Source organism: Molothrus aeneus, chromosome 4 (genome assembly GCF_037042795.1).
Source record: "Molothrus aeneus isolate 106 chromosome 4, BPBGC_Maene_1.0, whole genome shotgun sequence".
NCBI lineage: Eukaryota > Metazoa > Chordata > Aves > Passeriformes > Icteridae > Molothrus > Molothrus aeneus.
Window position 1 is genome coordinate 72201206 of NC_089649.1, and position 24646 is coordinate 72225851.

General features: G+C 61.4%; 1 protein-coding gene across 1 annotated transcript; it reads right to left on the reverse strand.

The window, feature by feature from the left end:
• Positions 1-1818: 1818 nt before the first annotated feature.
• On the reverse strand, positions 1819-23981 carry ATP6V1B1 (ATPase H+ transporting V1 subunit B1). The gene is made up of 14 exons (XM_066549268.1): positions 23882-23981; positions 15343-15398; positions 13593-13691; positions 11132-11225; positions 8627-8704; positions 7058-7197; positions 6362-6463; positions 6179-6276; positions 5826-5949; positions 4824-4974; positions 3656-3738; positions 3392-3496; positions 2064-2193; positions 1819-1976 (listed from the first exon to the last, which is right to left on the reverse strand). The coding sequence occupies exons 1-14, from the start codon at positions 23979-23981 to the stop codon at positions 1819-1821; spliced, it is 1518 nt and encodes a 505-aa protein (XP_066405365.1).
• Positions 23982-24646: the final 665 nt, after the last annotated feature.

Below are 24646 nucleotides of genomic sequence, written 5' to 3' on the forward strand. Positions count from 1 at the left end.
TGGCACCGCTTTGGCACAGAATTCCACTGGCATGGCATTCCACTGGTATGGAATTCCACTGGCCTGGCACTGGCAGGGTATTCCATTGGCATTCCATTGGCACTGGCAGGGTATTCCATTGGCATTCCATTGGAATTCCATTGGCACAGTCAGAATATTCCATTGGAATTCCATTGGCATTCCATTGGCACAGTCAGAGTATTCCATTGGCATTCCATTGGCACTGGCAGGGTATTCCATTGGCATTCCATTGGCGATCCCCGAGCCACCTGGACACCCTCAGTGCCAGGGATGCTGTGCCTGTGTCACCCCGAAATTCGGACACAGGGCACCCCCCCTTCATCCCCCTGATTTATGGGATCAGGAAGGGGAAATCCAATGGAAAAGGAGCCTGGAAGTGATACCTGTCCAAGAGCTGCCTCTTCCTCCTCCTCCTCGCTGCTCCCGGACTCCAGGATGGCTGTGGTGACACCAGGGGTGACAGTGGGGGACAGGACGGTCCCTGGCACCCCTGAGTGTCCCCTCTGCAGACTGGGACACAGCCCTGGGGTCCCCCATGTGGCACTGGGGACATCCCTTGTCCCCAGGGTCCCTGGCTCCCCCTGGACCGGTCCCACAATCCCTGATCCAGTTGTGAACACACTTGGGAATCCAAATCCCAACCCTTTTTCCCAGGACAGGACCCTCTCCCCAGCCAATCCCCCAATCCTGAGGAGGGAAAATCCCTCCCCAGACCCCAAATCCCACTGCTGATTCTCCAAAAATCCCCAATCCTGAGGAGGGAAAATCGCCCCCAGAACCCAAATCCCAGCCCCCAAATGCAACTGGTGACCCCCCAAAAATCTCCCAATCCTGAGGAGGGAAAATCCCTTCCAACCCCAAATCCCAGCCCCCAAATGCAACTGGTGACCCCCCAAAAATCTCCCAATCCTGAGGAGGGAAAATCCCTCCCAACCCCAAATCCCAGCCCCCAAATGCAACTGGTGACCCCCCAAAAATCTCTGAATCTTGAGGAGGGAAAATCCGTCCCAACCCCAAATCCCAGCCCCCAAACCCCACTGGTGACCCCCCAAATATCCCCCACAAGCTTCCCCCTTACCCGTGAGGTGTCCCCCGACTCCGTCCCCAATCCAGGCCATGCCTGGGGGTCCCCAAACCCCCAAGATTTGGGGGTGCCTCCCTTTCCCCGGCGCTGCCTCCTCGTTCCCTGACAGGGAAGTGAAACCACCCTCCCCTCCCTCTCCCCTCCCTCTCCCCTCTCCCCTCCCTCCTCCCGAGAGGCCCCGATCCCAGCGTGGAGGAAGTGAAATCCACAGCAGGATGTTGGGGTTTTCCATGACGAGTTTTTCCCCTAAAACACAGAATTATGGGGTTTTGGGGAGCTGCAGTTTGGAGAGGGGTCAGGAACTGCCGCTCCAGGGGTTCCCAAGGGTTCCCAGGGCGGGAATTCCATTGCTCATGGAAAGGAAATGTTGGAGAACAGAAGGGTTTGGTGACCACGGTTGTTTATTCACCAATAAAATAAAAGAGATTTTTCCCTGGTTGTAGGAAGGGGGATCCAACTGTAGGAAAGGGGAGTTTTCCCCTAAAACACAGAATTATGGGGTTTTGGGGAGCTGCAGTTCAGGGTAGGGTCAGGAACTGCCGCTCCAGGCGTTCCCAGGGCGGGAATTCCATGGCCATGGAAGGAAACATCGGAGCACGGAAGGGTTTGGTGACCACGGTTGTTTATTCACCAATAATAACAAATTTTTTTGCCAAAGATTTTAGGAAGGGGGATCCGATTGCAGGAAAAGGGGGATTTGTGTGGCTCTGGGGTCACAGGGCCGTGCCCTGCTCGGGCGCCTTGGCCTCGCGGGGGTAGAACTCCGCCAGGATGTTCTCGGGGATGCGCTTGAGGAGCTGCTTGGGGAAGATGCGCAGGAGCTGCCAGCCAATGTCCAGCGACTCGAAAATGCTCCGGTTCTCGTAGGGACCTGCCGGGACGAGCGGGGTGGAGGATTTGGGGCTGCTGCAGGGGCTCTCCCGGATCCCAGATGCCCGGTTTAGGGCCGGAGGCTCACCCTGGGAGATGAAGTGCTTCTCGAACTTGTGCAGGAACTCCAGGTACAGGAGGTCGTCGGCGGACAGGGCCTCCTCGCCCACCACGGCCTTCATGGCCTGCACGTCCTTCCCGATGGCGTAGCAGGCGTACTGCGGGATCCAGGGATTCCACCGAGGGATTGGGATGGGCGCGGGCTCCACAACCCGGCCAAGGGACACCTCCCACCATCCCAGTGGTTCAAAGATCCATCCCAACCTGGCCTTGGGCACTGCCAGGGATCCAGGGGCAGCCCCAGCAAATCTGGGAATTCCAGCCCAGCCAGGAATTCCTTGCCAAGATCCCAGCCCAATCTCCCCTTTCCCAGTGGGAGCCATTCCCTGGCTCCTGTCCCTGCAGGCCTTGTCCCCAGCCCCTCTCCAGCTCTCCTGGAGCCCCTGCAGGCACTCTGAGGATTCCCTGGATTTTTCCCTTCTCCAGGGGAACATTCCCAGCTCTCCCAGCCTGACTCCAGAACTCTGGGATAGTTTGAGTTGGAAGGACCTTAAATCCCATCCCATTCCACCCCCATTCCATGTTTAGGGACACCTTCCCCTACCCCGGGTTGCTTCTGTGTCCTGTCCCTCCATGACACAGAAGCAACCCTCCCATCCCATCCCATCCCATCCCATCCCATCCCATCCCATCCCATCCCATCCCATCCCATCCCATCCCATCCCATCCCATCCCATCCCATCCCATCCCATCCCATCCCATCCCATCGCATTTCCTCCCCATCTCATTTTATCTCACCCCGTTTCATCCCAATTCCATCTCATCCCAAATCATCCCAATTCCTTCCCATCCCAATTCTGTTCCATCCATCCATCCATCCATCCATCCATCCATCCATCCATCCATCCATCCATCCATCCATCCATCCATCCATCCAACCTGGCTTTGGACATTCCCAGGGATTTGGGGCATTCCCAGCATTCCTGTGTGTTTCCCTGGATTCTCCCCCCATCCCAATAAAGGCAGCTGAAGATTTGGGATTTAGGACATCCCGTGGAGCTCAGTGGGATGCAATCCTGAATCATCCCAAAATCAGGGCTCTCCTCTGGAATCCCGTGGCCATTCCTGGGGCTCTGAGCTCTTCCCTTTTCCAAGAGAACATTCCCAGCTCTCCCAGCCTGGCTCCAGAGCAGCTCCTCCTCTGGAATTGCTCCAGCAGCTCCAAACCCTCCTGAATTTGGGATCTGGGAGCAGGAGCAGCTCCACGGGTGGGGCCTCACCTGAGCCTCCCAAGCGGGGGGACAGGAGGGCCCTGAAGTGACAAACGCCCCACCCTGAGTGTCCCCAGGCCCTCACCAGCTGGTTGGACACGTCCCCGTGGTCCTTCCTGGTCATTCCCTCTCCGATGGCCGATTTCATCAGCCGGGACAGGGACGGCAGAACGTTGATGGGGGGGTAAATCTGTAGGGTGGGAGCGACCCCAGTGTCCAGCCAGCCCTGGGGGACCCCACCCCTACACCCGGTGTTCCCGGGTGGTTTCCAGCCCCAGTGGGCGCTGGATCCATCCCTGGATCCCTCCTGGATCCATCCCTGGAGATGGGGAGGGGTTTGGGAACGAACCTGGCGGTTGTGGAGCTGCCGGTCCACGTAGATCTGGCCCTCGGTGATGAACCCGGTCAGGTCGGGGATGGGGTGGGTGATGTCTGGGGTGGGGGGACAGAGGGGCTGTGAGACCCCAGAGCAAGGCTGGCAGCTCAGCTGGACACGGGACAATGCTCTGTGACATCTGTGGGGTCACGGGGGCAGCACAGACCCCACTGAGGTCAATACGGGGGGGTTTGGTGTCACCTCCTTGTCCTGGAGTGACCCCAAATGGGAGGGGATGGGGTGGCTTGGATGGCACAGAGGGGTTTTGGTGTCACCCCATTGTCCTGGAGTGACCCCAAATGGGAGGGAATGGGGTGGTTGGGGTGGCACAGAGGGGTTTTGGTGTCACCCCATTGTCCTGGAGTTTGGGACCCCAATGGGAGGGTTTTGGTGTCACCCCCTTATCCTGGAGTGACCCCAAATAGGAGGGTATGGCATGGCTTGGATGGCAGAGAGGGGTCTCAGTGTCACCTCCTTGTCCTGGAGCGACCCCAAATGGGAGGGGATGGGGGTGGTTGGGGTGGCACAGAGGGGTTTTGGTGTCACCCCCTTATCCTGGAGTGACCCTAAATGGGAGGGGATGAAGGTGGCTTGGATGGCACAGAGGGGTTTTGGTGTCACCCCAATGTCCTGGAGTGACCCCAAATGGGAGGGGATGGGGGTGGTTGGGATGGCATGGGGGGGTTTTGGTGTCACCCCCTTATCCTGGAGTGACCCTAAATGGGAGGGGATGAGGGTGGCTTGGATGGCACAGAGGGGTCTCAGTGTCACCTCCTTGTCCTGGAGTTTGGGACCCCAAATGGGAGGGTTTTGGTGTCACCCCCTTGTCCTAGAGCTGGGGACTCCAGATGGGAGGGGATGGGGGTGGTTGGGATGGCATGGGGGGGTTTTGGTGTCACCCTCTTATCTTGAAGCCAAGGACCCCGAACAGCAGATGTTGAAGGGTTGCTGGGGACATGGGGAACTCTCAGACCCTAAATCACCCCAGCAGCCTCACCACCCCAGGAGCTCCCAAAACCGAGTAAAACCAGCACAATTTGGCATTTCCCAACCCTGCGATTTCCCGGAGTGGGGACATCTCGATCTCCCACGGTGTTCCCGCCCCCTCCCGGTGTTTGCGGCCCCTCCGTGTCCCGCTGACCGTCGTTGGGCATGGTGAGGATGGGGATCTGGGTGATGGAGCCGTTCCTGCCCTCCACGCGCCCGGCGCGCTCGTAGATGGTGGCCAGGTCCGTGTACATGTAGCCGGGGAAGCCGCGGCGGCCCGGCACCTCCTCCCTGGCTGCTGACACCTGCGGGGCTGGGGGGGTCAGAGCATCCCAAACACCCCAAAAACCATGGGAGGCGCGAGGGACATGAGTGTCCTGAGCAGCCCAGGCAACCCCAAAAATCCCAAGTGTGCTGCGTGCCCCAAACACCCCAAAAAACTGAAGAAGCTTGGGAGATCCGGGTGTGCTGGGAATTCTGAGCACCCCAGACACCCCAAAAACCCCAGGTGTGATGGGTGCCCCAAACACCTCAGAGACCTCAAAACCTCCAAACACCCCAAAAACCATGGGAAACCCAGATGTCCTTGTCACCCTGAGCACCCCAGGTACCCCAAATGCCCCAAGAACCGTGGAAACCCCAAGTGTGCTGAGAATCCTGAGCACCCCAAGCACCCCGGACACCCCATAGACCCCAAACACCCCAAAAACTCTGGGCTGTCCTTGTCATTCTGAGCACCCCAAACTCTCCAAGGACTCTGGAACCTCCATCTGTCCTTGTCACCCTGAGCACCCCAAACCTCCCAAGAATCCCAAACACCCCCAGCTGTCCTTGTCACCCTGGGCCCCCCAGGTACCCCAAGAACCCCAGCTGACCTTGTCACCCTGAGTACCCCAAACTCCCCAAGAACCCTGGGCTGTCCTTGTCACCCCAAACTCCCCAAGGACCCTGTCACCCCCAGGTGTCCTTGTCACCCTGAGCACCCCAAGTCCCACAAGGCCCCTGGGACCTCCAGCTGTCCTTGTCACCCTGGGCCCCCAGGTACCCCAAGAACCCCAGCTCTTCTTGTCACCCTGAGCACCCCAAACTCCCCAAGAGCCCTGGGCTGTCCTTGTCACCCTGGGCCCCCCAAACCCCGCGGCCACCCTGCGCTGACCTCTCTGAGGGCCTCGGCGTAGGAGCTCATGTCGGTCAGGATGACCAGCACGTGCTTCTCACACTGGTACGCCAGGAACTCGGCTGTGGTCAGCGCCAGCCGCGGCGTGATGATCCTCTCGATCCTGTGGGACACCCCCAATTAGCACAAGTAGGCTAATTAGCCCCCACTGGGCAGGTTTGGGGTGCCAGGAAAGGAAGGGAGAGAGGGAAGAGGGAAGGCAGGAAGGCAGGAAGGCAGGAAGGCAGGAAGGCAGGAAGGCAGGAAGGAGAGGAGGAGAGGAGGAGAGGAGGAGAGGAGGAGGAGGAGGGAGAAGGAGAGGAAGAGGAGGAGGAGGCAGGGCTGTGCCTCACGTGGGGTCGTTGGCCAGGTTGAGGAAGAGGCAGACGTTCTCCATGGAGCCGTTCTGCTCAAAGTCCGACTTGAAGAACCGCGCGGTCTCCATGTTCACCTGCGGGACACGTGGTCGGCGGGTGGGGGGACATGGGGACACAGGGACGGGGTGGTCTGGGGTCACCTGGGATGTCCTGACTCACCCCCATGGCCGCGAAGACAATGGCAAAGTTGTCCTCGTGGAAATCCACCACATCCTTGGATTTCTTCACCAGCCCGGCCTGGCGGCAGATCTGAGCTGCGATCTGCGGGAGGGGACAGAGACAGGGGTGGCAGCAGGGACACCCCGGAGCGGCCACGGGCCCCGTGGGACTGGGGTATGGCCCCACAGGTCGGGGGCCATCAGGGTGTCCCCCTCTTGCTGCGCCCTGCCTTGCCCGTGGTCACTTCTGACTGGTCAGGGATGGTTCCCATCCCATCCCGCCCTATGGATCCTATCCCAATCCCATGCCAAGGATCCCATGCCATGCCATCCCATTCCACCCCATGGATCCCATCCCGTCCCATCCCACCCTGGCCCATCCCATTCCATCCCAATCCCAATCCCAATCCCAATCTCAATCCCAATCCCAATCCCAATCCCAATCCCAATCCCAATCCCCCTCTGGAATTTCAACCCCTCCTGCTCCGTCCCACACTCGTGGGGACATGAGAAGGGTATGGATCTCCCCAATCCCTGGATTTAGGGACCCTAAACCAGCCCAGATCCTCCCGCACAGTGCACAGGGATTGCTGTGCCAACAGGGAAACTGAGGCACGAGCTGACGGCAGCTTCCCGACTCCAGGAGCAGGGATTCGACCTTCCCAACCCCTCCATCTTCCTCCTCCCACAATCCCACCTCGTTGTGGGGCAGCCCGGCGGCGGAGAAGATGGGAATTTTCTGTCCGCGGGCGATGCTGTTCATGACGTCGATGGGAGAGATCCCAGTCTGGATCATCTCCTCGGGATAGATCCGCCCGTGGGGGTTGATGGGCTGGCCTGGATCATGGAATGGAGGGGTTGGGTGGGCCTTGAACACATCCAGTCCCACCCAGGGACAATTCCCACCATCCCGGGGTGCTCCAAGCCCTGTCCAGCCTGGCCTTGGATACTTCCAGGGCTGGGGGGGAGGAGGATGCAGGCATGGCCCTGGTTGGTGGTGAAAATTGGGAAGGAAGTTCTGGAGATGAGCAGGGACCCACTCTGGGGGGGGACAGGAACCATCCCAGTGCCTGAACACCCTCCTGGAGCACTGCGGTGGGGATGGAGGGATGGATGGATGGATGGATGGATGGATGGATGGATGGATGGATGGATGATGGATGGATGATGGATGGATGATGGATGGATGGATGGATGGATGGATGGATGGATGGATGGATGGATGGATGGATGGATGGATGATGGATGGATGGATGGATGATGGATGGATGGATGATGGATGGATGGATGGATGGATGGATGATGGATGGATGGATGGATGGATGATGGATGGATGGATGGATGGATGGATGGATGGATGGATGGATGATGGATGGATGATGGATGGATGGATGATGGATGATGGATGGATGGATGGATGGATGATGGATGATGGATGGATGATGGATGATGGATGGATGGATGGATGGATGATGGATGGATGATGGATGGATGGATGGATGATGGATGGATGGATGGATGGACGGATGGATGATGGATGATGGATGGATGGATGATGGATGATGGATGGATGGATGGATGGATGATGGATGGATGATGGATGGATGATGGATGGATGGATGGATGGATGGATGGATGGATGGATGGATGGATGGATGGATGATGGATGGATGGATGATGGATGATGGATGGATGGATGGATGGATGATGGATGGATGATGGATGATGGATGGATGATGGATGGATGGATGGATGGACGGATGGATGGATGATGGATGGATGATGGATGGATGGATGGATGATGGATGGATGATGGATGGATGATGGATGATGGATGGATGGATGGATGGATGGATGGATGGATGATGGATGGATGGATGATGGATGATGGATGGATGGATGGATGGATGATGGATGGATGATGGATGATGGATGGATGATGGATGGATGGATGGATGGACGGATGGATGGATGATGGATGGATGATGGATGGATGGATGGATGATGGATGGATGATGGATGGATGATGGATGATGGATGGATGGATGGATGATGGATGGATGGATGGATGGATGGATGATGGATGGATGGATGGATGGATGGATGATGGATGGATGATGGATGGATGATGGATGGATGGATGATGGATGGATGGATGGAAGGATCCATGTATGGACGCAGGGATGTGGTGACACCATCAGGGCACGCTGTTACCCCCAATTCCAGCCCATCCCAAGTCCCTCCTGCATTCCCTCATTGCTGTCACCATTGATGTCCAGGAAGTCCTCGGCCATCACCGGGGGGCCGCTGTCGATGGGTTTGGCGGAGCCGTTGAACACGCGGCCTGTGGGGACACGGGGACTGTCCCTCCTGAGGCCACCAGCCGGGGGTGGCACCTGCTGGTCCCATGGCCCTGGGACATGGTCCCCAACCTGATCCCGGGATGTGCCTCCCACCCCCAGAGGGGACACAGGCACCGGGGGGCAGTGGGGCAGGAAGTGTCACCTGCAGGCTGGGGGACACCGCAGCTCCTGTGGCAGGAAGGTGCTGGCACATGAGCACAAGATCCCCATGTCCCCCCCACGTCCCCATGGCCCTGTCCCCGTGTCCCCATGCCCCCAGCCACCTCCATCACCTCCCCCTTGTGTTCCCAGGCAGGGGGATGACACTGAGACCCCCATAAAGGCACAGGGGACAGGACCTTGTCCCCAACATCCTTTCCATGACCCCATGCCCCCAGTCACCCCCATCACTCTGCCCTTGTGTCCCCATGTCCCCATCACCCCCATCACCCTGTCCCTGTGTCCCCATCACCCCCATCACTCTGTCCCCCTGTCCCCACGTCCCCAGTCACTCCCCTCTCTCAGTCCCCATCACCCCCATCACTCTGTCCCCGTGTCCCCATGTCCCCATCACCCCATCACCCTGTCCCCATGTCCCCATCACCCCCATTACCCCCATCACTCTGTCCCCCTGTCCCCACGTCCCCAGTCACTCCCCTCTCTCAGTCCCCATGTTCCCATCACTCTGTCCCCCTGTCCCCACGTCCCCAGTCACTCCCCTCTCTCAGTCCCCATGTTCCCATCACTCTGTCCCCCTGTCCCCACGTCCCCAGTCACTCCCCTCTCTCAGTCCCCATGTTCCCATCACTCTGTCCCCCTGTCCCCACGTCCCCAGTCACTCCCCTCTCTCAGTCCCCATGTTCCCATCACTCTGTCCCCGTGTCCCCACGTCCCCAGTCACTCCCCTCTCTCAGTCCCCATGTTCCCATCACTCTGTCCCCGTGTCCCCACGTCCCCAGTCACTCCCCTCTCTCAGTCCCCATGTTCCCATCACTCTGTCCCCGTGTCCCCACGTCCCCAGTCACTCCCCTCTCGCAGTCCCCCGCTCAGTGGGGTGACACCACCCCCCCTCTAAACCATCCCCAGGGAGGGGACACGGCCTCACCGCTCCCTCTCAGCCTCATCGACCGTCTCGGAGCCGCGGTGGCATCGATCGCCACAAAGCCACGGTTCCCTGACCTCGCCTCGGTGGCTGCTGTCCCCTCCCCGCCCCCCCTGTCCCCCACGGGACGCGGCGGCGGTGCGGGGACACGGCGGCGGTGTCACAGCGCATCAGGGTGATGGCAGCGCCGAGCGCCGAGCACGAAAGGTCAGCGGCCACGGCAGCGGCGACTCCCGGGGGACACCGAGAGCGGCAGGGGGGCGACACCGGGGGGGGGGGGGGGGAGGTGACACCGCCCCCTGCCCTTTGCGGGAGCGGGACGGGATCGCGGCGGACACGCGGCCCCCGTGGGTGAGGGGACAGCGCAGGGACAGGGCCACCCCCCGGGCCGACCCCGAGTGACCCCGGCGGGGTCTGGGGGGCTCGGGGGACATGAGGGGAAGGGGGGGGGGGGCTCAGAGCTGGATCCCAGAGTGGTTTTGGGGGGAAGGGACCTTAAATGGCGTCGATGTCACCTCCCTGCCATGGGGACACGTTCCACCTACAGGAGGATTCAGGCGCTGGCCAGCCCGGGCTGGGACACTGCCAGGGGTGGGGTGACACCGCCAGGGACGGGGTGACACCGCCGGGGACGGGGTGACACCGCCAGGGACGGGGTGACGCTTTCAGGAATGAAGTGACCCGCCGGGGGTGGGGTGACACCGCCAGGGACAGGGTGACACTTGCAGAGATGGGGGGACACCTCCAAGGATGCGGTGGCACCGCCAGGGACAGGGTGACATTTGCAGAGACGGGGGGACACCTCCAAGGATGCGGTGGCACCGCCCGGGACGGGGTGATGCTTTCAGGGATCGGGTGACGCCTCCGGGGGTAGGGTGACACTTATAGGGGTGGAATGACGCCTCCAGGGATGCGGTGACACCGCCAGGGACAGGGTGGCACCTCCAGGGAGAGGGTGGCACCTCCAGGGATGCGGTGGCACCTCCAGGGACAGAAGGACGCTTTCAGGGATGGGGTGACACTTATAGGGACGGGGTGACACCGCCAGGGACCCAGTGACACAGGGAGAGGGGGACACTTCCAGGGGTGGGGTGACACCCCCAGGGACGAGGTGACACTTTCAGGAACCCGGTGCCACCTCACCTGGCCTCCTTTCCCCCCCATCCCAGGCGGGATCACCGCGCACAGAGGACGCGGGGACGGGTCCCGCCCTGTCCCAGGTGACTGTCACAGCTCGGAGGTGACCCAGGGACGTTCTCAGCCCCGGAGCTGAACCCCAAACGCCCGAACCCCCCCGGATTTCGGTGCCAGCCGTGCCCGCGCTCACCCAGCATGTCCTCGGACACCGGCGTGCGCAGGATGTCCCCCGTGAACTCGCACGTTGTCGCCTTGGCATCGATGCCCGATGTGCCCTCAAACACCTGCGGAGTGCCCGCCGAGGCCAATTAACCAGGATTAATTAAGGCTTTGGGGGGCGTGATGTGACCCGCGCTCACCCCAACCCCCCCCCCCCCCGGGAGGGGACATAAAAGAGGGGACAAAGTTTGGGGTTAAAACCCCCTTCTTGAGGGGTTTTGGGGGGATTTTTTTGGGGTGGGCGGTGAATGCCGCACCCGCGGGAAAAGCCTTTTTGATCCGGATAATATTTGGCATAATTTGCGTTAATTAACCCCCGGCTCGCCGCTTTAATTAGAGCCGGGTGGCCCCTGGGAGCAGGGGGAGCTGGGGGCGGTGACAGGTGACACTTGGAGCCCCCCAGGTGGCTGCGGGTCACCCCCAACAACGCTGAGGCTGCAAAAATCCCCTTCTCTCTCTTTTTTTCCCCTTCCTTTTATCCCTTTTTCCTCCCTTTTTTTCCCCCTGCCCGAGCCTGACTCCCTAATAGGATTAAAAGGGCATCCCCGAGGCGCAGGTGGCATCAGAGCCGCGATTCTGGGGCAGCTGCGCGGCCCCCCCGACCCGAGCCCCGCGGGGCCACCTGGGGGGGATCCGGGCTAATCAGGGGGGGTTTGACCCCAAACAGCCCCGGGGCTCGCGGCTCTGGGGACACCCCGGCAGCCAACGCTGTCCCGGGGCTGGTGGCTTTGGGGACACCCCGGCAGCCAACGCTGTCCCGGGGCTCGCGGCTCTGGGGACACCCCAGCCAGGTCTGGTGGCTTTGGGGACATCCCAGCCAGGTCTGGTGGCTTTGGGGACACCCTGGTAGCCCCTGCTGTCCCAGGGCTGGTGGCTTTGGGGACACCCCGGCAGCCAACGCTGTCCTGGGGCTGGTGGCTCTGGGGACACCCCAGCCAGGTCTGGTGGCTTTGGGGACATCCCAGCCAGGTCTGGTGGCTTTGGGGACACCCTGGTAGCCCCTGCTGTCCCAGGGCTGGTGGCTTTGGGGACACCCCGGCAGCCAACGCTGTCCTGGGGCTGGTGGCTCTGGGGACATTCCAGCCAGTCTGGTGGCTTTGGGGACACCCCGATGGCCGCTGGTGTCCCGGGGCTGGTGGCTTTGGGGACACACCAGCGGTCCCTGCTGTCCCAGGGTTTGTGGCTTTTGAGACATCCTGGTGGTCCCTGGTGTCCCAGGGCTGGTGACTTTGGGGACACCATGGCCAGGGCTGGTGGCTTTGGGGACACACCAGCGGTCCCTGCTGTCCCAGGGCTGATGGCTTTGGGCTTTGGGGACAATGGCCTCGCTGTCCCAGGGCTGGTGACTTTGGGGACACCCCGGCCAGGTCTGGTGGCCTTGGGGACACCCCGATGGCCGCTGGTGTCCCAGGGCTGGTGGCTTTGGGGACACCCCAGCAGCCACTGCGGTCCCAGTGCTGGTGGCTTTGGGGACAATGGCCGGGCTGTCCCAGGGTTGGTGGCATTAGGGGGTGGTGGCAGCGCAGTCCTGGGATGGAGGGGGGGCCAGTGTGGGGTTGTGGGGTGAGGGAGGGGACACGGCCTGTCCCAGGACACCCCTGACCATCCCAGGACACCCCTGGCCATCCCAAGATGTCACTACCAGTCCCGGGACACTGTCCCCTGTCCCAGGTCACCCTTGACCATCCCAAGACATCCCTGACCATCCCAGGACACTGTCCCCTGTCCCAGGACATTTGTCCCAGGACACTGTCCATCACAGGACCCCATTATCTGTCCAAGGACACTGTCACCTGTCCCAGGACCCATCCCAGGACACCCAGGACACCCCTGGCCATCCCACGACACTGTCACCTGTCCCAGGACCCATCCCAGGACACTCTTGGCCATCCCAGAACATCGGTCCCGCCTCTAAAGAGCACAGGGACACGAGCCCGACAGCCACCACTGGAGGGGGACAGAGCCACGGGACAGAGCCCTGGGACAGGGACAGAGCCCTGGGATACGGACCCGGGACAGGGACAGGGACCCGGGACAGAGCCCAGGACAGGGACCCGGGACAGGGACAGGGACCCGGGACAAGGACAGGGACCCGGGACAGAGCCCAGGACAGGGACAGGGACCCGGGACAGGGACCAGGGACAGGGACAGAGCTCTGGGATAGGGACCCGGGACAGAGCCCAGGACAGGGACCAGGGACAGGGACAGAGCTCTGGGATAGGGACCCGGGACAGCGACCCGGGACAGGGACAGAGCCTTGGGACAGGGACTCGGGACAGGGACAGAACCCCGGGACAAAGCTCCGGGACAGGGACTGGAGACAAGGACAGGGACCCGGGACAGAGACAGAGCCCTGGCCCGCGTGGCCCCCGCCTGTCGCAGTGCGGCGCTGTCGCCGTGTCCCCGCGGTGTCGCCGCGTCCCCGCGCTCACCTGCACGATGGCCTTGGCTCCCATCACCTCCAGCACCTGCCCGCTGCGGGTGGTGCCGTTGGGCAGGGTGAAGTTCACGATCTCGGCGTACTGGGCGAACTGTGGGGACAGCGACACTGGCAAACGGGGTGGCGGTGTCCCCTCTGTCCCCTCAGCCCGCCCCTGTCACCCCAGCCCCGCCTGCCCCGCTGGTGCTGTCTCAGTTTCCCTTCCTTTGGTCCTGAAGCCACCAAACTCTTGAGCGGGAGGGGACACCGGGTGGCAAAGAGGTGTCAGGAGGTGGCGCTGCCTGTGCCTGTCACTGTCCCATCCCGGAGCTGCCCCTGGGCTGTGGCACCGCTCCGTGCCTCAGTTTCCCCGATGTGGAGGGGATTTTCCACTCCCGAGGAGGTGACAGCAAACGCTGCCACAGCCAGAGCCACCAGGCTGCCACCACCAGGCTGCCACCACCAGGGTGCCACCGCCTCCAAGGCAGAGGCGTCCCCATGAGGCACGAGTGGCACTCATGGGGACACTGCGGGGCACGCGGAGGGGACGTTTGTGTTGAGGGGACACGTCCTGCTCTGGGGACAATGGCCGATGTCACTGCTGCCCAGCACGCTCAGGGCTCTCCTCCTCCTCCTCCTTTGATTGAGCTGATTAATTAATAAATTACAGGGGCCGTGGAAATGCGACACCAGGTGACAAAACCCTCTGGGTGTCACCCGGGTGGCCTCAGCCCAGCCAGGAGAGCGGGACAAGGGACAGGGAGGGTGACAGCGAGGGGACACGGCGGTTGTGGAGTGGCCCCGCTCAGAGAAGGGTCCCTGTGGGAGATGGGGCTGGGACAGGGGACAAGGGACAGGGGACAGAGCTGGGAAAGGGGACAGGGGATGGGGGATGAGGAACAGAGTTGGGAAAGGGTACAAGGGACAGGGGACAAGGGACAGGGGACAGAGCTGGGAAAGGGGACAGGGGATGGGGGACAGGTGACGAGGGACAGAGGACAGAGCTGGGCAGGGGGACAGGGGACAGAACTCAGGCAGGTGCACAGGACACAGGGACAGGAGCCAGAGCTTGGTCAGGGACACAGGGGACAGGGCACAAGGACACAGGGGACACGGGCTGAGCTCGGGCAGGGACACGGGGACACGGGGGACAAGGTGCCCGGACTGAGCGCACACACATCCCACGGAATGTCCCCAGTGTCCCCCGTGTCGGAGCACACGCCACCTGCGCGGGGGACATGGGGACGTGGGGACACCGGAACATGGGGACACGGGGACATGGGGACACAGAGACACGGGGACATGGGGACACGGGGACACGGGGACATGGGAACACGGGGACACCGGGACACGGGGACACGGGGACATGGGGACATGGGGACACGGAGGCACGGGGACATGGGAACACGGGGACACTGGGACATGGGGACATGGAGACACGGGGACACCGGGACATGGGGACACTGGGACACGCCACCCGCGCGTGCAGGCGGGGACAGGGCTCTGCTGCCGAGCGCGTCCAGAGGAGGGAGCTCGGACCCCGGAGAGGAGGGGACAGCCCAGGGGACAAGGGACAGGAGGGATGGCCCAGGGACAGCCCAGGGGACAAGAGATGAAGAGGGGACAGGGGACAGCCCAGGGGACAGGAGGGAGGGGACAGGGGACAGGGGACACACTCCCCCCATTGCACCCTCAGCACGGGGGTCCCCAGGCAGTCCCAGGTGCCACCGCCAAGCTGTCCCCATGTCACCCCAGGGCCCTACCTTGACGTTGTCCAGCACCACCAGGGGCCCGTTGACACCGCACACTGTCCTGTAGGCTGGGGGAGGGGACACCGTCAGTGCCCAGGGCCACGGGGCCACCCGGGCAGTGCCACCCCCACATCCTGTCCCTCTCTGCGTCCCTTTCCCTGTGCCGGTGACACCCCGAGTGACCGGCGGTGGCCCGACTGGACGCTCTGTCCTGCAGGAAATGTCACTCAGTGGTGACACGGTACTCGGGGGTTGTGTCACCTTCTGGAGGTGTCCCCAAGTGCCCGGCGAGGATGTCACCGCTGGGAATGCCAGCAGGGCCAGCAGGGAAGTGTCCCCTCGTCCCCTCCCAGTCACGCCTTGCCCGAGGATCCTGCCTGGCCCTGTGGGATGTGGGGACACTTCCCAAAGCCCCCACATTGGGGACAGGTGCTGGGGAGATCCTGGTGGCCCTGGGGACACCGCGGGGGTGACATTGGGGTGGGGAAAGGAGGGTGTGACCCCGCGGGGACAACCCCGGGACAGGCGGTGACAAAGGCAGACAGGGGACAAGGGTGACAAACGGGGGTGAAGCTGGGCAGGAACACAGGGAGAGGCAACAGATCCAGGGAATTTCGGGATTGGGATTCTGGGAATTCCGGGATTGGGATGGGATCCTGGGAATAATGGGATTGGGATGGAATCCTGGGATTGGGATGGGATCCTGGGAATAATGGGATTGGGATTGGATCCCCGGGAATGCTGGGGTTGGAATAGGATCCCAGGACTGAGATGGGATCCTGGGAAATTCCGGGATTGTGATCGGATCCCGGGGATTCTGGGTTTGGGATGGGACCCTGGGAATAACGGGATTTGGATTGGGTCCCTGGGAATAATGGGATAGGGATGGGATCCTGGGAACGGCGGGATTGGGATCCGCTCCAGGGAACCCTGGACTGGGATCGGCTCCCGGAAGTGCCGGATTTGGGATCAGCTCCGGGATTGGGATTGGATCCCAGGAGTGTCAGGATTGTGATCGGCACCTGGGACTGCCAGGATTGGAATCAGCTCCGGGGAACGCCGGGATTTGGATCAGCTCCGGGGAACGCCGGGTTTAGGATCAGCACCCGGGAATGCCGGGACTGGGATCGGCTCCCGGGAACGTCGGGTTTAGGATCAGCACCCGGGAATGCCGGGACTGGGATCGGCTCCCGGGAACGCCGGGTTTAGGATCAATTCCCGGGAACGATGGGGTTTGAGATCGGCTCCTGAGAATGCCGGGCTTTGAGATCGGCTCTCGGGAATGCCGGTGTTTGGGATCTCCGGGGTTTGGGATCGGCCCCCGGCGGGTGCAGGTGCGGGGGAGCTGATCCGGCTCTAAGCCGCGCCTTGATCCGCGCAGGAAGTGTCAAAGCCCCGAGCGCTGCCCCGGCCCCGCTGACCCCGCCGGGCCCTTTCATGCCCTGCCCCCTCTCCCACACCGGGCTCCGGCATTCCCACCTGATCCTAATAGGATCGGAGAGGCCGGGCCAGCTGCGGGGCGTCCCGCGGGGACGGGGGTCCCTGATGTCCCCGTGCTGACGGTGGCATTGTCCCCCGGCGGGGACAGCCCCAGGGAGCTCACGGCCACAGCCCAGTCCCCAGACACAGCCCCACGGGGCACTGTGGGGTCACCCCGGGGGCACAACGGGACCCTCGGTGTCCCCTCCCCTCAGCCAGGGCAGTGCCAGCGATCCCGGATATCCCAGCAATGGGATCATGGAATTCCAGACTGGTTTGGGTTGGGAATTCCTTAAAGCCCAGGATTTCCACCTCTGGCACCTTCCACTGTCCCAGGTGGACCAAACCCCAGTGTCCAGCCTGGCCTTGGGCACTGCCAGGGATCCAGGGGCAGCCCCAGCAAATCTGGGAATTCCAGCCCAGCCAGGAATTCCTTGCCAAGATCCCAGCCCCATCTCCCCTTTCCCAGTGGGAGCCATTCCCTGGCTCCTGTCCCTGCAGGCCTTGTCCCCAGCCCCTCTCCAGCTCTCCTGGAGCCCCTGCAGGCACTCTGAGGATTCCCTGGATTTTTCCCTTCTCCAGGGGAACATTCCCAGCTCTCCCAACCTGGCTCCAGAGCAGAGGGGCTCCAGCCCTGGAAACAGCTCTGGAATCTGCTCTGGATTTGCTCCAGCAGCTCCACACCCTCCTGAATTTGGGATCCGGGAGCTGGAGCAGCTCTGCAGGTGGGATCTCACCTGAACAGAGCACAGGGATGGAATTCCCACCTTTCCCAACTCCATCTTCTCCCAGGGCTGCCCCCAATCCTTTCCCCTCCAGTTGGATTTGTGCCCCATCCCAGCTCCTCCCGCCCTTGGCCCTGCTGAGCCCCACGAGGTGCTCCCAGCCCCACGGCAGGAGCTAATTAGCTAATTAGCCTTCTCTGCCCTTCCCCAATTAGGGCCGGCTCCTGCTGCTCGCCCATTCAGGCTCCGGAGGGGCTGGCACACTGGGAGCCCCCTCCCCGCCTTTTGTCCCCTTTATTCCCAAAGTGACCATCCGGCCTTTTATTCCCGTTCCCGCTTCCCTTCCCCCGGCTGGAGTTTCTGGGATTTTTATTTCCAGCAGCCCCAAAGCCACCACCGTGGGACAGGGACACTGGGAGTGTCACTTGTCCTGCCCCTGGGGTGACCCGTGAGGTCCCGGTGGCTGCCACCCCCTTGGGGACGTTCCTGGCTGCCCTCTGGCCCCACCGGGATGGCTCTTCCCACCGGGAATGTGGGAGCCTCTGGCAGTGCTGGTGTCACTGGGGGTGACATCGGATCATCGGCCGAGCTCTTGGGTGGTATGGAAATCCATCCTTCATCCATCCATCTGTCCATCCGTCTGTCCATCCATCCATCGTCTCCATCCATTGTCCCAATCATCCATCCATCCATCCATCCATCCATCCATCCATCCATCATCCATCCATCCATCCATCATCCATGCATCCATCCATCATCCATCCATCCATCCATCCATCCATCCATCCATCCATCCATCCATCCATCCATCCATCATCCATCCATCATCCATCCATCCATCCATCCATCCATCCATCCATCCATCCATCCATCATCCATCCATCCATCCATCCATCCATCCATCCATCCATCCATCCATCCATCCATCATCCATCCATCATCCATCCATCCATCCATCCATCCATCATCCATCCATCCATCCATCATCCATCCATCCATCCATCCATCCATCATCCATCCATCCATCCATCATCCATCCATCCATCCATCCATCATCCATCCATCATCCATCCATCCATCATCCATCCATCCATCCATCCATCCATCCATCCATCCATCCATCCATCCATCCATCCATCCATCCATCGGCAGGGACCTCTGGACATCCGGGAATCCTGGACTAATTTGGGTTGGGAGGGGCCTCAAATCCCACCTGGTTCCATCCAGGGACCCGTCCCACCACCCCAGGCTGCTCCAAGCCCGGTGTCCAGCCTGGCCTTGGACATTCCAGGGGTCATTCCAGCCCCTCATGCCTGCCAGGCTCTGGAATGTTCTGTCGGGACAGAGCGGGAAATCACGACAGCAACGCCGCAGGACAGCCTGGGAAGGGATCGGGGTGGGGAGAGAGGAGGAGGAGGAGGAGAAAATTGAAAAGAAGGAAAAGAAGGGAGGAGGAAGAGGAGAAATAGAAGAAGAAGACGTGGGAGGAGGAAGAGGTGGAAGAGAGGAAGAAGGATGAGAAAGAGAAGAAGAAGAAGAAGAAGAAGAAGAAGAAGAAGAAGAAGAAGAAGAAGAAGAAGAAGAAGAACAAGAAGAACAAGAAGAAGAAGAAGAACAAGAACAAGAGACGGCAGAGGAGAAGAGGAAGAAGGGGAAGATGAAGAAGAAAAAGAAGAGGAAGAGGAGGAGAAGGAGGACATGAAAGAGAAGAAGAAGTGGAGGAAGAGGAGAAAAAGACGAAGAAGATGTGGGAGGAGGAAGAGGTGGAAGATGTGAAGAAGGATGAGAAAGAGAAGAAGAAGAAAAAAGAGGAGGAGGAAGGGAAGGACGAGGAAGAAGAGGAGAAGGAAAAGAAGAAGAAGAGGGTGAGGACAGGAAGGAGTAGGAGAAGGAGAAGAAGAGGAGGAGAAAGAGAAGAGGAGGAGGAGAAGGAGAATAACAAGAAGAAGAGGAGGAAGAGGAAGAAGAGGAGGAAGAGAAGGAGGACGAGAAGAAGAGGAGAAGGAAGAGAAGGAGAAGAAGAAGAAGAAGAAGAAGAGGAGAGAAGAACAAGAAGAGGAGAAGGAACAGAAGGAGAGGAAGAGCAAGAAGAGGAGGAGGAGGGCCGAGAAGCGCAGGGGGAGCACCGGAAAGCCCCAGCAGCGATAATGAAGCCGCAGCCGCAGCAGCAGCAGCCGCGGGCTGGGTGGGCCGTGGCCGCCGGCCGGGGGCACGGCCGGGGGGCGGGGGGCGGGGGGCCGAGGGGGCAGCAAAGTCTTTCAACCTGGCCTTTCCACACCCCCAGCCCCAAATTCACAGCTGCTGTCACATGCGATCTCCGTCAGCGCTGACACTCACGCACTGCTGCCCGCGCGGGGGGGACCGCGGCCCCCGGTGACAAAGGGGACCCGAGCCGGCTCCACCCGCCGCTAATTGCTCCCGCTCGCCCGCCCTGCCCTCCGCAGCCCCCGCCGCCCCTCCCGGCCCCCCGGCACGTAGGGCTCGGCTGCAAAGTGCGCCGGGGGCTCGCTGCCACCTCCGATGGGGGGCTTGGGGTCGGGGAATGGAGCTTAAGGGCTGTCCCGTTCCGCCCCCTCAGGCGGCTCCGAGTCCATCCAGCCTGGCCTTGGGCGCTTCCAAGGATTCAGGGGCAGCCACAGCAAATCTGGGAATGCCATCCCAGCCAGGAATTCCTTCCCAAAATCCCACCCAAATCTCCCCTTTTCCAGTGGGAAGCCATTCCCCTTTTTTGTCACCTCATCCTCTGGGCTGGGTGTGGGGTGAGTGATGCTCAACCCCCGTCCCAAATTCCAGAGCTGGGAAGGAATGGGGACACCTGGAGCAGAGATGGGAAGCAGGAGGGATAAACAGCCCCCAGATCCCCCAGGTGCTCAGTCCCAGAGCAAAGCTGTGGGTGCAGGGCTGCCCCAGCAGCTCCAGAGCTGGTCCTGAGCCCCCCTGGGGCACGGGGAGGGTTCCCGGTGTCCCCCAGGGCACAGAGGGGGGACCCCACCCCTGGCACCCCTGGCAGGGGCAGGGAGGGGCAGAGGCTGCCGGGCACAAGGCTCTGGATGGGGCTGGGTGCATCCCCCATCCCTGGCAGTGTCCAGGGGACAGGGACAGGGCCGGGAGCACCTGGGACAGTGGGAGGTGTCCCTGAGGGTGGCACTGGGATTTAAACTCCCTCCCAACCCAAAATCCGGGACTTTACGCCCCCAGGAATGCCCGATTTCCAGAACCCACCCTACAAACCCACCACTCCTCTGTTTCCTCCTCCAACTCCTCCTCCCAGTCCCTCTCAGCCCCGAGCCCACCCTGGGACTTTTCCGACAATCCCTAAGTGACCGCTTCCCCCAATCCCGGCCGGCCCTGGTCGCCTCCCGAACCTGCCCATTGTGCCATGTGTCACTTTGTGCCGCGCTGTCAACCCCGCGGGGCTGGCCCGGGGCTGGCAGGGGCCGTGAAAAGCCCGGCGGGGGGTCACACTCTATGCCACTAATTAGGGCCCGGCGGCCGCGGGTTCCCAGACACACCTGCACAGTCATGTGGGGGCAGCCCCAGAAAAGGCGGCCCCAGCCAAGCGTGAAGCCAGCGAGGGAAAAAAAAAAAAAGGAAAAAAAAAAAAAAAAGAAAAAAAAGAGAGGGAAATTCAATCGTGTCTCGCTGTGGGTTTTGCTGGTGGAAAGAAAATCAGGGAGGGAGGAGAGGGGGAGAGCGGAGGGATCCTAAAGGATGTGGGATATGAAGGGTGGGGGTTGTTGTGGGGCAGTGGGGTCACAGCGCCCCGGGGCAGGGTGGCCGAGGGCTGGGAGTGTCCCTGGATCCTCCTCTGCTCCTGCCCATGTCCCAAACGGCACCAGGGACAGATCCCAAAGGGACCACACCGTGCCTGGAGCAGGAGGGGTGTCACCGATGGTGGGGACAGCTGGGACGTGGCAGCGTCCCACCAAAATCACTGCTGGGCTGGGGCTGCGTGGCACAAATTGGGTGTGCTGCCTCCTGCTCTGTCCATCTGTCCGTCCAACCATGGATCCATCCATCCATCATCCATCCAGCCATGGATCCAGCCATGGATCCATCCATCCATCCATCCATCCATCCATCCATCCATCCATCCATCCATCATCCATCCATCCATCCATCCATCATCCATCCATCCATCCATCCATCCATCCATCCATCCATCCATCCATCATCCATCCATCCATCCATCCATCCATCCATCCATCCATCCATCCATCCATCCATCCATCCAGCCATGGATCCATCCATCCATCCATCCATCCATCCATCCATCCATCCATCCATCCATCCATCCATCCATCATCCATCCATCCATCCATCCATCCATCCATCCATCCATCCATCCATCCATCATCCATCCATCCATCCATCCATCCATCCATCCATCCATCCATCCATCCATCCATCCATCCATCCATCATCCATCCATCATCCATCCATCCATCCATCCCTGCCCATCCCAGTTCTCCCAGTTCCAGGCACTGGGCTGTAGCTGGGGACAGTGACACCAGCCCTGTGCCCTGTGCCACACTGGGACCCCAAACTGGGACCTCAAACTGGGAAACTGAACTGGGTCCCCGGACTTGGACCCCAAACTGGAGCTCTTAATTGGGACCCGAAACTGGAACCTTTAACTGGGAACCTGAACTGGAGCTCTTAACTGAGATTCTAAACTGGAACCTTTAATTGGGACCCCAAACTGGGAACCCAAACTAGGAAACTGAACTGGGACCCCAGACTTGGACCCTAAACTGGAGCTCTTAACTGGGACCCTAAACCGGAACTCTTAACTGGGAACCTGAACTGGGACCCATAACTGGGACCCCAAATAGGGACCCCAAGGTGGGATGGCAAGCTAGGACTCCAAACCAGGACCCTAAACTGGGATCCCAAAATGGGACCCCAAACTGGGACCTCAAGCTGGGACCCCAAACTGGGACTCCAAACTGGGACCCTAAACCGGGACACTAAACCAGGAACGTAAACTGGGACCCCAAACTGGGACCCAGAATTGGGACCCAGAACTGGGACTCCAAACTGGGACCCCGAACTGGGGGAAACCCGCATCCCCTTGAGCTCAGGCGCCCACAGCCCCACGCTGCCCCTCCCCCATATTCAGGGATGTCCCCACCCCTCCGAATGTCACCGCCAGGTCCCCCCCCCCCTAATCTGTGCCACCCCCCTCTGTCCTTCCTGCCGCCTCCGCTGTCACCTCCCAGAACATTTCGGGACCCGCCTGTTCCAGCTGCCCACCTGGGTGACAGGGACACACCGGGGACAGGACTTTGTCCCCGCCTGGGTGGCGGTGCCGGGCTGGGCACAGGGAGGGGACAAGCGCGTCCCCCGAGGGGACAAACGCGAGCAGCGTGAAGAGACTGGGGCGGTTTTTTCCTGGCAAAGGGACACGCGGGTGACACCCGAGCCAAGGGCTGGCGCTCGGCCAGGCGACACGGGCAGGAGACACCCGCGGGTGGCCGCTGTTGACAGCAAACACGGCGGGTGGCCGGGCAGGGCCAGCTCGGCTCGGGAGGGACCGGAGCCACCCGGTTGGGGACATCGCAGCGAGGTGGCTTCCGAAGGGCGCCGGCAGCAGCGAAGGCACCAAGGTCACAAGGGACGCCCTTGGTGACAGGGGGGGCTTGGGGAAAAGGTGACAGGGGGGATCGTCCAGACCCGTGTGGCGCTGGCACGGTGCCAGGTGTCCCGATGTCGCCGTGGGATGGGGACACAGCGGGAAGGGCGCCACGGCGCCTCACAGGTGTCCCCAGGGTGGGGACGCTTTCTCCGGTCCTTGTGGATGCGGTGCCCAGGAGGGGACACCCCCGCAGCCCCCCAGTGTACCCCTGTCCCCCCGAGAGACACACGTGGCCCCTGTGCCACCCTGCCTGTCGCAGTGCCACCCAGCTGTCCCCTCCTGAGCCAGTGTCACCCGCCCATCCATCCCTGTCACCCCTGTCTGTCCCAGTGTCACCCGCCCATCCATCCCTGTCACCCCTGTCTGTCCCAGTGCCACCCCTCTGTCCCTTCCTGACGCGGTGTCACCCACCTGTCCCTGTCACCCCTGCCTGCCCCAGTGCCACCCACCCGTCCCTGTCACCCGTCTGTCCCAGTGCCACCCCTCTGTCCCTTTCTAACCCGGTGTCACCCACCCATCCCTGTCACCTCTGCCAGCCCCAGTGCCACCCGCCTGTCCCTGTACCTGCTCCAGTGTCACCCACGCACTCCTGCCCGGTGTCACCGCCTCGTCCCTGCCACCACTGCTCGGGGACAGAGCGATGTCCCTCCCCTCCCCGGGGCTCCCTCCTCGGTGTCCCCCCGGTGTCCCCTCGGTGTCCCCCACTCACTCAGCCGGGGGTTGCTGTGGAAGTCGCGGGTCACGGCCAGCCCGTGCTCGCGGGCGGCCGCCAGCTCTGTCGCCGCTGCTGTCACCTTGGTGGCGGCCATGGCCCTGTCCCTGTCCCTGTCCTTGTCGCCGTCACGGTCCCGGTCCCGCCGGGCAGGACACGGCAGCGCCGCGGGTTTTGTAGCCCCGGCCCGGCCCCGCCCGCGACACCGGCGGCAAAGGTGACACCGACAGCAAAGGTGACACCTGAGACACAGGTGGCACCGGAGACACAGGTGACACCGGAGACACAGGTGACACCGTGTTGGCTGTAAACAGCGGGAGGGAGCGGCCGGGGGCGGGACCGCGGGAGCCGGGATGGGGGCAGGGAATGGGAATGGGAATGGGAACGGGAACGGGAATGGGAATGGGAATGGGAATAGGAATGGGAATGGGAATGGGAACGGGAATGGGAGTGGGATAAGGGATAGAGATAGGAGTAGGGATAGCGATAAGGGGTATAAGATAGGGAATGGAACAGGGATAAGGGATAGGGATGGGAATAGGGATAGGGAGAGGGGGAGGGATAAAGAATAGGGGGATGAATAGGGGATGAGGGGCAGGGATAAGAAATGAGGATAGGGATAAGGGATGGGGCAGGGAATAGAGATAAGGGATAAGAATAGGGATAGGGATAAGGATAGGGATAGGGACAGGGACAGGGACAGGGATGGGAATGGTATAGGGATAGGGAATGGGATAGAGACAAGGGGGAGGAATAAGGAAT